The following is a 15,554-nucleotide window of genomic DNA, read 5'->3' on the forward strand; positions in this document are numbered from 1 at the left end:
TCTTCCAGTTCCTTTTTCTAGGAACTGGGTTTTGGAGTTTTATTCAAACTATTCTGCCTTTTTATGGTCACTGATAGCATTATTTGTTTTCATTAGATACAATAAATGCATATTTTTCATTTTTCTGTTTTCATTCAGATTATTTCCTGAGGATGCGGAATCTCATATGATTCACTTGCTCTTCGGGACATAGTTAGAGGATCTTTTTTTTTTTCAAAAGTTCTTGATTCCTCACGTAAGGGTCACCTTTTTTAGGTTTCCAGATGGTTTATGTCACTGTCTTTGTCTCTATCGGACAAGGGACAATTTGTATTGGGTTCCGTCTGTCGGTACCTTTAGTCTCTATTTTTTCCTTCAGTTGCTTTATATGCATAGAAGTTTTAACAGCATTGGATTCAATTCCCTTTGCTCATTTTCAATGGAAAGATCCTTTCCAGCTTTTTATGAGTGTTGTTTCTTCAAGAACATGGTTGGAGGATCAATTAACCAATGTTGATTCCTCAGACAAGAGTAACCTTTTTTTAGGTTTCCTGTATGCTGAACCAGTGGTTCAAGGATTATACAAAGATATCTCATTTAATATCTTTAAAACCGATTGTTCGACACCCTCTGACGTGGTACAGACCACCATCATTTAGTTCAGGGGGCTTCTTTTGTTCTTCCAACCTGGACTGTGATCTCAACAGATGCAAGTCTGACAGGTTGGGGAGCTGTATGGGGGTTTCTGACAGCACAAGGGGTTTGGGAATCTCAGGAGGTGAGATTTCCAATCAACATTTTGGAACTCCGTGCAATTTTCAGAGCTCTTCAGTCATGGCCTCTTCTAAAGAGAGAGTCATTCATTTGTTTACAGACGGACAATGTCACAAATGTGGCATATGTCAATCATCAAGAGGGACTCACAGTCCTCTGGCTATAAAGGAAGTATCTCGAATACTTGTATGGGCGAAATCCAGCCCCTGTCTAATTTCTGCGGTTCATATCCCAGGTATAGACAATTGGGAAGCGGATTATCTCAGTCGCCAAATGCTACATCCGGGCGAATGGTCTCTTCACCCAGAGGTATTTCTTCAGATTGTTCAAATATGGGGACTTCCAGAAATAGATCTGATGGCTTCTCATCTAAACAAGAAGCTTCCCAGGTATCTATCCAGATCCAGGGATCCTCAGGCGGAAGCAGTGGATGCATTGTCACTTCCTTGGAAATATCCTGCTATATCTTTCCGCCTCTAGTTCTTCTTTCAAGAGTGATTTCCAAAATTCTAAAGGAGCGTTTGTTTATTCTGCTGGTGGTTCCAGCATGGCCTCACAGGTTTTGGTATGCGGATTTTGTCCGGATGGCTCCTTGTCATCCGTGGACTCTTCCGTTAAGACCAGACCTTCTATCACAAGGTCCTTTTTTTCCATCAGGATCTCAAATCCTTAAATTGAAAGTATGGAGATTGAACGCTTGATTCTTAGTCATAGAGGTTTTCTCTGACTCCGTAATTAATACTATGTTGCAGGCTCGTAAATCTGTATCTAGGATGATATATTATCGAGTCTGGAAGACTTGCATTTTTTGGTGTTTTTCTCATCATTTTTCTTGGCATTCTTTTAGAATTCCTAGAATTTTACAGTTTCTTCAGGATGGTTTGGATAAGTTTTGTCTGCAAGTTCCTTAAAAGGACAAATCTTTGCTCTTTCTGTTCTTTTTCACAGAAAGATTGCTAGTTTTCCTGATTTTTATTGTTTTGTACAAGCTTTGGTTCGTATAAAACTTGTTATTAAGTCAATTTCTCCTCCTTGGAGTTTGAATTTGGTTCTGGGGGCTCTTCAAGCTCCTCCGTTTGAACCTATGCATTCTCTGGACATTAATTACTTTCTTGGAAAGTTTTGTTCTTTTGGCCATCTCTTCTGCTAGAAGAGTTTCTGAATTATCTGCTCTTTCTTGTGAGTCTCCTTTTCTGATTTTTCATCAGGATAAGGCGGTGTTGCGAACTTCTTTTAAATTTTTACCTAAGGTTGTGAATTCTAACAACATTAGTAGAGAAATTGTAGTTCCTTCATTTTGTCCTAATCCTAAGAATTCTAAGGAGAGATCACTGCATTCTTTGGATGTAGTTAGAGCTTTGAAATATTATGTTGAAGCTACTAAGATTTTCCGAAAGACTTCTAGTCTTTTTGTTATCTTTTCCAGTTCTAGGAAAGGTCAGAAGGCCTCTGCCATTTCTTTGGCATCTTGGTTGAAATCTTTAATTCATCATGCTTATGTCGAGTCGGGTAAACTCTGCCTCAAAGGATTACAGCTCATTCTACTAGGTCAGTTTCTACTTCCTGGGCGTTTAGGAATGAAGCTTCGGTTGATCAGATTTGCAAAGCAGCAACTTGATCTTCTTTGCATATTTTTACTAAATTCTACCATTTTGATGTGTTTTCTTCTTCTGAAGCAGTTTTTGGTAGAAAAATACTTCAGGCAGCTGTTTCAGTTTGATTCTTCTGCTTATAATTTCAGTTTTTTTCATTATAAGATTTAAACTTTGTTTTGGGTGTGGATTATTTTCAGCGGAATTGGCTGTCTTTATTTTATCCCTCCCTCTCTAGTGACTCTTGCGTGGAAGATCCACATCTTGGGTAGTCATTATCCCATACGTCACTAGCTCATGGACTCTTGCTAATTACATGAAAGAAAACATAATTTATGTAAGAACTTACCTGATAAATTCATTTCTTTCATATTAGCAAGAGTCCATGAGGCCCACCCTTTTTTGGTGGTTATGATTTTTTTGTATAAAGCACAATTATTCCAATTCCTTATTTTTTATGCTTTCGCACTTTTTTCTTATCACCCCACTTCTTGGCTATTCGTTAAACTGATTTGTGGGTGTGGTGAGGGGTGTATTTATAGGCATTTGAGGTTTGGGAAACTTTGCCCCTGCTGGTAGGAATGTATATCCCATACGTCACTAGCTCATGGACTCTTGCTAATATGAAAGAAATGAATTTATCAGGCAAGTTCTTACATAAATTATGTTTTTTGTTATAAAGATAAAATATTTCACTTCATATAAGAAACTGAGTTTATATAAAAAGAACCCCAACTGTACTTATTTAATTTGTTTTCTATATTTTTCATGCTGTGTTAATTAACTTATTGTTAAATTCTTTCATTTAAAAAGCCCAATTGAATACATAATGATTTACAGCAGTTTATAGCAGAATCAAACCATATTTTGAAGCTTGAGGAGGTCTGTCCAATAGTACATTTGTGGGGGCTGTTCCTGTTATCCAATGAACAACAGATTCTTAAGTATCAGCCAACCAGAATCCTGTATTTCCCTATAGGTTTATAACTAACTGTAGAGCTCAGATAAACCATTTTCATTTAATATTAGTCTAAAGCTGCTATTTGCTCCAGTAATAAATATCACTCAGCTTATGGCCCTGTTGTATCAGTCTCATCACATATACTGATCTAATCATAAATATCTTGTGATCTGCATATTATTTTATTTCTAATGAGGTTTGTTATTTCTATTAGCTGCACCTGTTTATCATCAGAACGTTTATCCCACTGATCTGTGACTGATTCTTGTTGTTAGTAAAGACCTTAGTAAGTGTATTCTGCACCATCAGCTGCTGCTGTTTGTCACATGATCACAGACTTAAAGGGACAGTGTCCTGTAAATTTGGGTTTCCCTTTAAAATAACAAGAAACCCCAAATGTTTTTCATCATTTAAATAGAACATATAATTTTTTAAAAAAAAAATTCTAAATATTTTTTTATTGAGGTAATAAAACATACAAAGACAAATTCTTGTAAACATCATGGCAACATTCCTATTTGACATACATTAGTATTTATGCATTTAATATGAGAAGCATGTCTTAGAGACCGTAAATAGCATTAGAACTAAAACCATAGGGAAATATATCTAGCCATGGATAGTACCTCTTTTTACATACATGTATTTTCAGAAGGACATTAGGCATACCACATAACATGTGAGAATTATTAGGCCTAGTTGCAGTAAAAAATTTTAAGTAGGAATAGTTAGGCCTACACTTGTCCATAGTATATACAACTGAATATCTATCCAAACAATATAACACAGGAAAATATTTAAACATATCAGTCATCCCCCAGATTGTGGTACCTCCCTCCTCAAGCTTTAATAAGCCTGGGGGGTGGCATTACCTAAATATATCAGTATTGTCCAGGTGGATAGACAATGTATTTGGTTGTTAAGACCTATTATAGGTCCCGAGGCGACATGGCCCAGGAAGGCAGAGAAGAAGGGAGAAAAAAAAGGGGGGTGTATTGGAGGTCATAGGCCTTGTTCAGTAGGGGCAAAAGGACTTTTTCATATTTGGGCTGTCAGTGCCTTCCTACGATTGTCAGTATGCCTCATTTATTTATTTTCTCTTTCCCAATATTCCCAAGCTACCCAAACCTGTTCATGTAAACCCAGTTTACCCCTGCAATGTAAAGAGAACTCCTCCATTGAATGAATATATTCAATGATATATTTGACCATATTAAGTGAAATTTGTGAAGTTCCCAGCCAACACCTTGCTATTGCTAGTTTAGTAGCTAGGAGTATGACAATACATAGTATTCTCTCCGGGTTGGTCAATTTCCCCAGTTCTAAATGGAAGAGGGCAGTATCCGGTGTCAACTTATAAAGTAAACCTAGTTGGTCAAGTATTGTCGCCACTTGCTTCCACACCTCCTGTATTTTACTACAGCTCCACCAAATATGAAGGTGAGATCCCTTCTGGCCACATCCCCTCCAGCATCTATCTGATTTATGGGAAAACATTTTATGCTGCTGATCCGGGACTCTATGCCAGCGCAGCACTAATTTTATGAATAGTTTGTATAATGTAACACAATGTATTGCCGCTCTTGTATGTTGTATGGCTTTTTGCCATTCCAATTCTGTATGCTCCCACTTCATTTCTCTTTCCCACTCCAGAACACGGAACTTCTTCACAAATCCATCTGAGTCCAACAGAAGTTGGTAGTGGATTGTCATGGCTTTCCGGAGTGGTTTTCCCATAAGCCATCTTCTTTCCCATTGGGTCAATTCCCTAGGGCTATTTTTTTTAAACTTCCAGGCTAACATCATAGAGGTGAATCTGAGATATTCATAGTGGTATTTCTTGGGGATATCTACATTTGATAAATCTGAAGCCTTTACTATCAGACCCTGTGGTGATCTCAAGTGTACTTTATGTTCCAGTCAGCCCACATCTGTGGGTGCATTTCCGGCAAGCATAGCAACAGGGCTCCTATTGAGTGTGCAGGTGATGGATGAAGTGCAACTTGTGGCAGATTACGGAGTTCCCTCCATGTTTTTATGCAAGCTCGGATAATAGGGTTATCTACTCCCACAAGCACATCCATATGTTGAGGAACCCATATGAGGTCCCCAAGGGATAGTCCCGAGGGGAGCACAGCCTGTTCAAGTTGCCCCCATCTGGTATCATCCGATGGAGCCCCCCATGCTGTCACATGGGAGAGCAAAGCAGCTTTGTAATATTTACAAATGTTGGGGCCTGCCAGGCCCACATTCAGCCTGCCAGGCCATATAAATCTGTTTATCAATGCTTGAAAGCAATTTAGGATATAAATTGGAAGTATTAGAGGGATACACCGAAAAAGGTATGTAACCTTAGGTAGTAATGTCATTTTGACCGACTGGATTCTCCCAATCCATGAGATCTCATATCTGGCCCACCTTGTAGTGAGATTTTAAAATTCTCTTAAGAGTGGATCATAGTTAGTATGAATAACCATTTTCGGATCAGGTGAGAGAGTGACCCCCAGATGTTTTAGTTGGCTTGTAGACCACTTAAATGGGTAAGTCTCTTTAAGTTGAGATAATTGAGTCAAAGAAAGCTTTAAGGCCAAAGCCTCCGTCTTTGCATCGTTAAGCTTATAATAGGACATTTTGCCAAACCATTGTAGCCTTTTGAATACCACCGGCATAGAGTTCTGTGGCAAACAGAGTGAGATCATCTGCGAATAATGCAAGCTTCTGCAAAGTGTCATGAACCAGTAATCCCTGAATTACTTTTGTTTGCCTGATCATGGCTACCAGGGGCTCAATGGCAGGCACAAAGAGGAGGGGGGATAGCGGACACCCCTGCCTGGTCCCATTCCTGATATCAAAAGGTTTGGAACAAAACCACTTCCCTCTAATCCTGGCTGAAGGATTAGAATATAGAGCCATGATGGCTCTAATTAGGTGGGCTGAGAACCCAAAAGCTCTTGGAACCTCTTCCATATACTCCCACCGTACCCTGTCAAATGCTTTTTCTGCCTCTAAGGACAGGGCAACTAGTGGGAGCCCCAGAGATTTAGATTCAGTGAGAATACCTAGAAGGCGGCGCATTTTGTCTGAGCCCTGCCAGCCTCGTACAAAGCCCACCTGGTCTAAATGGACCAAGGATGGTAGTACCCTACTTAGCCTATTGGCCAAAATCTTTGAATATATTTTTACGTCCACATTTATCTAAGATATAGGCCTATAGCTCTCGCATCGACTCGTATTTTTGCCCGGTTTGGGTATGGTCACTATCTCTGCCTCCAAGTATTCTTTGGGGAAATATCCGGTCTGGAAGGCCGAATTAAAAACAGAGACCAAAATGGGACCAACTTCAGCTGATAGTCTCTTGTAAAAAACAGAAGAAAAGCCATCTGGTCCCGGGGCTTTATGTAACTTCAGCTCCTTAATCGCCTGAGTGACTTCAACAATAGCAATTGGGGCTGATAATAGTTCTTCAGCTTCTGTAGGAACCCTGGGTAATTTAAAGTCTTGTAAAAACCTCACTATATCCTCCCTGGGAAGATTTTGTCTTTTCTCTGACGAAGCAATTTGGTAAAGTTTACTGTAATACTCCACAAAAGCTTCTCCAATGTCCTTAGGCGAGTAGCATCTGCCCTCTCCTTTTTGGATATAGGGTATTCTATTCTGGCATAGCCTGTTGGCTAAAAGGCGATCAGCCTTATTGCCACTGTGGTAAAATCTAATTTTCAAATATTTAAGGTATCTCTGAGTTTGTTCCATTTCCAAGTCATGAATTTGGGCCTTTATAGACTGCCATTCCTTGATATCCGAGGGAGAGGCACTACTCCCGGCCTTCCCCCTAACCCGGACCAGCCTACTATACAGCTGTGCCAATGTCTCTTTTTTTTATTTTTACATTGAGATTCAGTTTTTATGAGAATCCCCCTCATATAGGCTTTCAAGGCTAACCAAACCATGGACATCGAAGTTTCCCCATTAACATTATTCCTTAGGAATTCAAGGGTCTCCTTAGACCATTCAGGCATAAAAATATCTTGAAATAAATGTTCAGGCATACGCCATCTCCTGGGTCCCTCTTGGGCACCCATTACATCTAATTTGACCATCACCACATTGTGGTCGTACCATGTGCAAGGCATTATGGTAGAACCTTGTACCCTCTGCATTGCCCAGGGATTGCAGAAGACATAGTCCAGCCTGGAAAAGGAAGAGTGCGGGGCTGAATAGAATGTATGATCACAGGCATCTGGATGCAGAGCCCTCCAAATATCATGTAGGTCATATTGAGCTGTCAGTTCCCTACATTTTTGGGAAATAAAGTCCCTGTTTCTATCTCCTATCAGTTTTGGATTTCCCCTTATATCTCTCTTAGGGTCCCAGATCATATTAAAATCGCCTGCTAGGAGGATGTGGCCTTGTTTCACTTTGTCGACTTGTAAGAGCAGTTTCCTAAGGAAACTAGCTTGGTTAGTGTTAGGTAGGTATGTGGCAACCAGTGTATAGAGGACACAGTTTAAGCGACACACACAAATCACGTAACAACCTGCCAAGTCACAGAGACTGATGGAATTTGAGTAACAAACTCCTTTTAGTTGGGGAATTGAGACCTAGAACATATAATTGTAAACAACTTTCCAACTGACTTCTATTATGATACTTGCTTCATTCTCTAGATATCCTTTACTGAAGCAGCAGCAATGCACTACTGGGAGCTAGCTGAGCACATAAGGTGAGCCAATGACAAGAGGCTTGTATGTGCCACTAATCAGCAGCTAGCGCACCATAGTGCATTATATGCTTTGTAACAAAGGTTCCCAACAGAATAAAGCAGATTTGATAATAGAAGGAAATTGGAAAGTTGTTTAAATTTGATTCATAAAAGGTTAATTTTGACTTTGCTGTCCCTTTAATGTGTTTCTAATGACTTGTTTTACCGGTGTATAAAATAGTATAAAGTGTATGGGAAATTTCACCTTTAGCTTTATTTTTATGTAAAATAACTGTTTGCTGTTTGTAATTTATTTTCATTATTAAATTGTACACAGCCTTTAACCCCTTAATGACCACAGCACTTTTCCATTTTCTGTCCGTTTGGGACCAAGGCTATTTTTACATTTCTGCGGTGTTTGTGTTTAGCTGTAATTTTCCTCTTACTCATTTACTGTACCCACACAAATTATATACCGTTTTTCTCGCCATTAAATGGACTTTCTAAAGATACCATTATTTTCATCATATCTTATAATGTACTATAAAAAAAATATAAAATATGAGGAAAAAATGGAAAAAAAACACACTTTTTCTAACTATGACCACCAAAATCTGTTACACATCTACAACCACAAAAAAACACCCATGCTAAATAGTTTCTAAATTTTGTCCTCAGTTTAGAAATACCCAATGTTTACATGTTCTTTGCTTTTTTTGTAAGTTATAGGGCCATAAATACAAGTAGCACTTTGCTATTTCCAAACCATTATTTTTCAAAATTAGCGCTAATTACATTAGAACACTGATATCTTTCAGGAATCTCTGAATATCCATTGACATGTATATATTTTTTTTTAGTAGACATCCCAAAGTATTCATCTAGGCCCATTTTGGTATATTTCATGCCACCATTTCACCGCCAAATGCGATTAAATACAAAAAATCGTTCACTTTTTTAATAATTTTTTCACAAACTTTTGGTTTCTCACTGAAATTATTTACAAACAGCTTGTGCAATTATGGCTTAAATGGTTGTAAATTCTTCTCTGGGATCCCCTTTGTTCAGAAATAGCAGACATATATGGCTTTGGCGTTGCTTTTTAGTGGCTGCTAAATGCCACTGCGCACTACACGTGTATTATGCCCAGCAGTGAAGGGGTTAATTATGGAGCATGTAGGGAGCTTTTAGGGATAATTTTAGCTTTAGTGTAGTGTAGTAGACAACCCCAAGTATTGATCTAGGCCAATTTTGGTATATTTCATACCACCATTTCACCGCCAAATGCGATCAAATTAAAAAAAACGTTAAATTTTTCACAATTTTAGGTTTCTCACTGAAATCATTTACAAACAGCTTGTGCAATTATGGCACAAATGGTTGTAAATGCTTCTCTGGGATCCCCTTTGTTCAGAAATAGCAGACATATATGGCTTTGGCGTTGCTTTTTGGTAATTAGAAGGCCGCCAAATGCCGCTGCATTTCACACGTGTATTATGGCTAGCAGTGAAGGGGTTAATTATGTAGCTTGTAGGGAGCTTGCAGGGTTAATTTTAGCTTTAGTGTAGAGCTCAGCCTCCCACCTGAAACATGAGACCCCCTGATCCCTCCCAAACAGCTCTCTTCCCTCCCCCACCCCACAACTGTCCCCGCCATCTTAAGTACTGGCAGAAACTCTGCCAGTACTAAAATAAAAGCTATATTTGGGCTTTTTGTGTGTGTTTTTTTTTTAGCATATTTACATATGCTGCTGTGTAGGATCCCCCCTTAGCTCCCAGCCTCACTGATCCCCCACCAAACAGCTCTCTAACCCTCCCCCTCTGCCTTAATGGGCGCCATCTTGGGTACTGGCAGCTGTCTGCCAGTACCCAGTTTAGTAAAAAAATGTGCCTTTTTTTTTAAAAAAAAATGCCCTTTTCTGTAGTGTAGCTTCCCCCCCCCCCCCAAGATCAACCCCCCACCCCTTCCAGATCCCTTAGCTGTTTATTTACAGCTTTTAAAACTTTTTATTTTTTCACTTTTTTACAGTTATTTTTCTGTAGTGTAGCGGTTCCCTCCCGCTCCCGCCCCGTGGACGCGCCCGCCCGCCGCCCCCCCCGTGCACACGCGCGCTCCCATGCGCGCTCCCACCTGTCCCGCCCCCGATCCCGCCCCTCTCCACTCCAATCGGCGCATCGATGGCCGCCCACCCGCCTCCCAGACTTGCTCCCACCCACCAACGATACCGGCCACCGATGTCCGGTGCAGAGAGGGCCACAGAGTGGCTCTCTCTGCATCGGATGGCCAAGGGGGGTTATTGCAGGATGCCTCCATATCGAGGCATCACTGCAATAACCAGAAAGCAGCTGGAAGCGAGCAGGATCGCTTCCAGCTGCTTTCCAGACCAAGGACGTACGCCACACGTCCTCGGTCATTAACTGTATTTTTTTTTGAGGACGTGTGGCGTTCGTCCTTGGTCATTAAGGGGTTAAATGACTTGAGGCTCCGACTCCTACTTAGCATATGCAGGAGTTCACATTATATAAACATATGAGTGTTATTGGCTGATAGCTATCACATGGTACAGGTGCAGAACATTTATCAGAAAACAATCTACTTCTCTTTTAAATTTCATAGTAAGTTTTATTGCATTGTATTTGTATTATGCATCTGTGTTTTTGTAATTCTTTATTTTTTGATCCTATTAACCCCTTAATGACAACTGACGTACCAGGTACGTCATGCAAAAACTAACAGTTAATGACAATGGACGTACCTGGTATGTCAGTTGTCTAACAGAGTGCTGGAAGCGATCACAAATGCTTCCAGCAGCTCTGAGGGTATTGCAGTGATGCCTCGATATGGAGGCATCCTGCAATACCACTTTACAAGCCTCAGATGCAGAGAGAGCCACTCTGTGGCCCTCTCTGCACCGGTAGCGATGGTGCCAGTGTCCGGGTGTGAGGGTGCGTGCGCATGCGCATGCGCGTGCATGAGGGGTGAGTGTGCACGTGAACGTGCATGGGCGCGTGCACGTGCGCACATTAGCCACACTGACACCAATGAATGAGGGCAGAAAGGGATTAAAAGGTAAAAAAATTTTTTTTAATATAAAAGGATCTGGGAGGGGGAGGGGGTGGGGGGTATTGTGGGGGGGCTGCTACACTACAGAAATAGTTTTTAAGTTAAAAATAAAATAAAAATACTTTTTGGGGGATTTTTGGGGCAAAAATGGGTACTGGCAGACAGCTGCCAGTACCCAAGATGGCGGTAATTAGGTAGGGGAGAGGGTTAGAGAGCTGGAGGGGGGATCAGGGAGGTTGGGGCTAAGGCAGGGGTCCATCACAGCTAAAATATTTTATTATTTTTATTTAAAAAAACCCAAAAAACTCTTTAGTACTGGCAGACTTTCTGCCAGTACTTAAGATGGCGGGAACAATTGTGGGGTGGGGGAGGGAAGAGAGCTGTTTGGGAGGGATCAGGGGGTGGGATGTGTCAGGTGGGAGTCTGATCTCTAAAATTAACCCTGCAAGCTCCCTACAAGCTACCTAATTTAACCCCTTCACTGCTGGGCATAATTAACGTGTGGTGCGAAGCAGCATTTAGCGGCCTTCTAATTACCAAAAAGCAACGCCAAAGCCATATAAGTCTGCTATTTCTGAACAAAGGGGATCCCAGAGAAGCTTTTACAACAATTTCTGCCATAATAGCACAAGCTGTTTGTAAATAATTTCAGTGAGAAACCTAAAATTGTGAAAATGTAAAGTTTTTTTTTTTATTTGCTCGCATTTGGCGGTGAAATGGTGGCATAAAATATACCAAAATGGGCCTAGATCAATACTTGGGGTTGTGTACTACACTACACTAAAGCTAAAATTAACCCTACAAGCTCCCTAATTAACCCCTTCACTCCTGGGCATAAAACACGTGTGGTGCGAAGCGGCATTTAGCGGCCTTCTAATTACCAAAAAGCAACCTCAAAGCCATATAAGTCTGCTATTTCTGAAAAAAGGGGATCCCAGAGAATCCCAGAGAAGCAACCGTTTGTGCCATAATTGCAGAAGCTGTTTGTAAATAATTTCAGTGGGAAACCTAAAGTTTGTGACAAATTTTGTGAAAAAGTGAACTTTTTTTTTTTTTGATCGTATTTGGCGGTGAAATGGTGGCATGAAAGATACCAAAATGGTCCTAGATCAATACTTTGGGTTGTCTTCTAAAAAAAAATATATACATGTCAAGGGATATTCAGGTATTCCTGACAGATATCAGTGTTCCAATGTAACTAGCGCTAATTTTGAAAAAAAGTGGTTTGGAAATAGCGCTACTTGTATTTATTGCCCCATTAATTGCAAAAAAAGCAAAGAACGTGTAAACATTGGGTATTTCTAAACTCAGGACAAAATTTAGAAACTATTTAGCATGGGTGTTTTTTGGTGATTGTAGATGTGTAACATATTTTGGGGGTCAAAGTTAGAAAAAGTGTGTGTTTTTCCATTTTTTCCTCATATTTTTTTTTTTTTTTTTTTTTAGTAAATTATAAGACATGATGAAAATAATGGTATCTTTAGAAAGTCCATTTAATGGCGAGAAAAACGGTATATAATATGTTTGGGTACAGTAAATGAGTAAGAGGAAAATTACAGCTAAACACAAACACTGCAGAAATGTAAAAATAGCCATTGTCATTAAGGGTAAGAAAATTGAAAAATGGTCCGGTTATTAAGGGGTTAAATGGACTGAATTTGCCAAAAGAACATCTCTTTATATTATCTTTCTATGTAAACCAAAAAATCTTTATTTTCTTAATTCTATCCAAGAAAACAATTGAAAGCAATTTAAATTAACATTTTAGAGAACATTATCCACACGCACCTTGTTTAATGGATCCCTATAACTTGTTTTCATCAGTAATTTAGTTTACTATGATGTAGTAATGTTTACTTTCTATGTCATGCTTTTTTAATTTGTGATTTACAGGTAAATAACTTTAAAAATAGAAAACTGAAGACAATTTTGAGTATAAAACAATCTTTTTTTTATTTAGATGTATTATATTATAAATGAATAAACATTCTTATTTTTTTATTCCATTTCTTTTCATGTAGACAAACACGTCAATAGTTCATATCTATCCTTCACTACAGTCTTAGACACCAATGACTATTCACAAACATTGGGGATATCACAGCAGATATTTAAAGAAGATGGTGAATTATCAGGAACTGGGCAGCAATCACTATGTACGGAGAGTAATTTAGTCATCAAACAAGAGGACAACATTGATGCCTTATCTAGTGAAATTATTATCCCTGAGGATAAACCACACACATTTACTGAGTTTTCAAAACATATTAAAGAAGGGAAAAGTCTACAGTCTAGCCAAATGATTCATACAAAGGAGAAACATTTTCAATGTACAGAATGTGAGAAAAGCTTTAAATGGAAGTCTCCTCTACTAGAACACTACAAAATTCACACCGGTGAGAAACCATACACATGTTCTGAGTGCTGCAAATGTTTTACACAAATGAATTATCTGAAAACTCATAAAAAGATTCACACAGGAGAAAAGCCTTTCACATGTACAGAGTGTGGAAAAAGTTTTACACAAAAGAGTGATCTGAAAAAGCATGAAAGGAGTCACACAGGAGAAAAGCCTTTCACATGTACAGAGTGTGGGAAAAGTTTTACACAAAAGAGTGATCTGAAAAAGCATGAAAGGATTCACACAGGAGAAAAGCCTTTCACATGTACAGAATGTGGAAAACGTTTTATGCACATGAGTCATCTGAAATATCATAAAATGATTCACACTGGAGAAAAGTCATTCACATGTACAGAGTGTGGGAAAAGTTTTACACAAAAGAGTGATCTGAAAAAGCATGAAAGGATTCACACAGGAGAAAAGCCTTTCAAATGTACAGAGTGTGGAAAATGTTTTATGCACATGAGTGATCTGAAATCTCATGAAATGATTCACACAGGAGAAAAGCCTTTCAAATGTACAGAGTGTGGAAAATGTTTTATGCACATGAGTGCTCTGAAATCTCATGAAAGGATTCACACAGGAGAAAAGCCTTTCAGATGTACAGAGTGTGGAAAAAGTTTTACACAAAAGAGTCATCTGAAAACTCATGAAAGGATTCACACAGGAGTAAAGCTTTTCAAATGTACAGAGTGTGGAAAATGTTTTATGCACATGAGTGATCTGAAATCTCATGAAAGGATTCACACAGGAGAAAAGCCTTTCACATGTACAGAGTGTGGACTAAGTTTTATACAAAAGAGTGATCTGAAAAAGCATGAAAGGATTCACACAGGAGAAAAGACTCTCACATGTACAGAGTGTGGAAAAAGTTTTATGCACATGAGTCATCTGAAATATCATAAAATGATTCACACAGGAGAAAAGTCATGCACATGTACAGAGTGTGGAAAAAGTTTTACAAAAAAGAGTGATCTGAAAAAGCATGAAAGGATTCACACAGGAGAAAAGCCTTTCACATGTACAGAGTGTGGAAAAAGTTTTACACAAATAAGTAGTCTGAAAAATCATGAAAGGATTCACACAGGAGAAAAGCCTTTCACATGTACAGAGTGTGGAAAAAGTTTTACACAAAAGAGTGACTTGAAAAAGCATGAAAGGATTCACACAGGAGAAAAGCCTTTCACATGTACAGAGTGTGGGAAAAGTTTTACACGAATGGGTAATCTGAAAACTCACGAAAGGATTCACAAGGGAAGAAACCTTTCACATGTTTAGAAAGTGGAAAAAAGGTTTATTATTGAAATCGGGTATCACAAAACACCAAATATTTACACACAAATAAACTTTATAAACACAGTGTGCAAACCTTTTTACAATTATCATAAAGAAGACAAACTCTCTAAATAGAAGCATCAAAAAGGATGATATTGTGAAAGAAACACTGGGGGACACTATCGTGACCCCACAAAAGCCAGGGATTTCAGCACTCGAGTTACTTGTATGAAATAACTTAGTCAATCACTCATATTTGGATAAATCAAAAAATAAAACTTATTTTGGTCATTTTCACTCCGGTGCAAATTACGCAACAGCTGGGTCCCCTAAATGAAACCTTATACGTATTAGATGCAAAATCCTTTATTATGTGCAAATAATCTTATACATCTTACATACACTATGTAAAGTGAATAGACAAAAGCTGGCCAGCTCACATATGGTTAACTCGATACAAAAAATATTCAAATTTAACGCTAAATTGCAACACCCCTGCCAGAGGGTAGCCCTGCACTCCCACAGGAATCTGCTACCATAGGTAATAAATGGGGATCCATGCAACTTTCTTTTCACAGTTAAATGGCAACACCTCTCTGAGGATAACCCAATAAATATTGGAAATCTGTTATCATGAGATAATCACCTGAGGATCTATGCCAAAAATTTGTTAACACTGTATCATTGAAGCAATCTTGTATAAATAATACATAAATCACATTTTTTACGCACTATATAAAGTGAACAACTCTCCAACCAGAGGGTAGCACTAATTTCTCAATAAAGGTTTAAGCTACCTTGGAGACTTAT

General features: G+C 38.9%; 1 protein-coding gene across 1 annotated transcript in view; it reads left to right on the top strand.

Annotated features, from left to right (window-relative positions):
* LOC128659911 (gastrula zinc finger protein XlCGF26.1-like) overlaps nucleotides 1-15,056 on the top strand; it is a 109,230-nt gene extending 94,174 nt beyond the window's left edge. Inside the window, exon 2 of the mRNA XM_053713496.1 lies at nucleotides 13,090-15,056. Coding sequence (XP_053569471.1) covers nucleotides 13,090-14,747 — 1,658 coding nt within the window. The 3' untranslated portion in view covers nucleotides 14,748-15,056. The remainder of the gene's footprint in view (nucleotides 1-13,089) is intronic.
* Nucleotides 15,057-15,554: the final 498 nt, after the last annotated feature.

Source organism: Bombina bombina, chromosome 5 (genome assembly GCF_027579735.1).
Source record: "Bombina bombina isolate aBomBom1 chromosome 5, aBomBom1.pri, whole genome shotgun sequence".
NCBI lineage: Eukaryota > Metazoa > Chordata > Amphibia > Anura > Bombinatoridae > Bombina > Bombina bombina.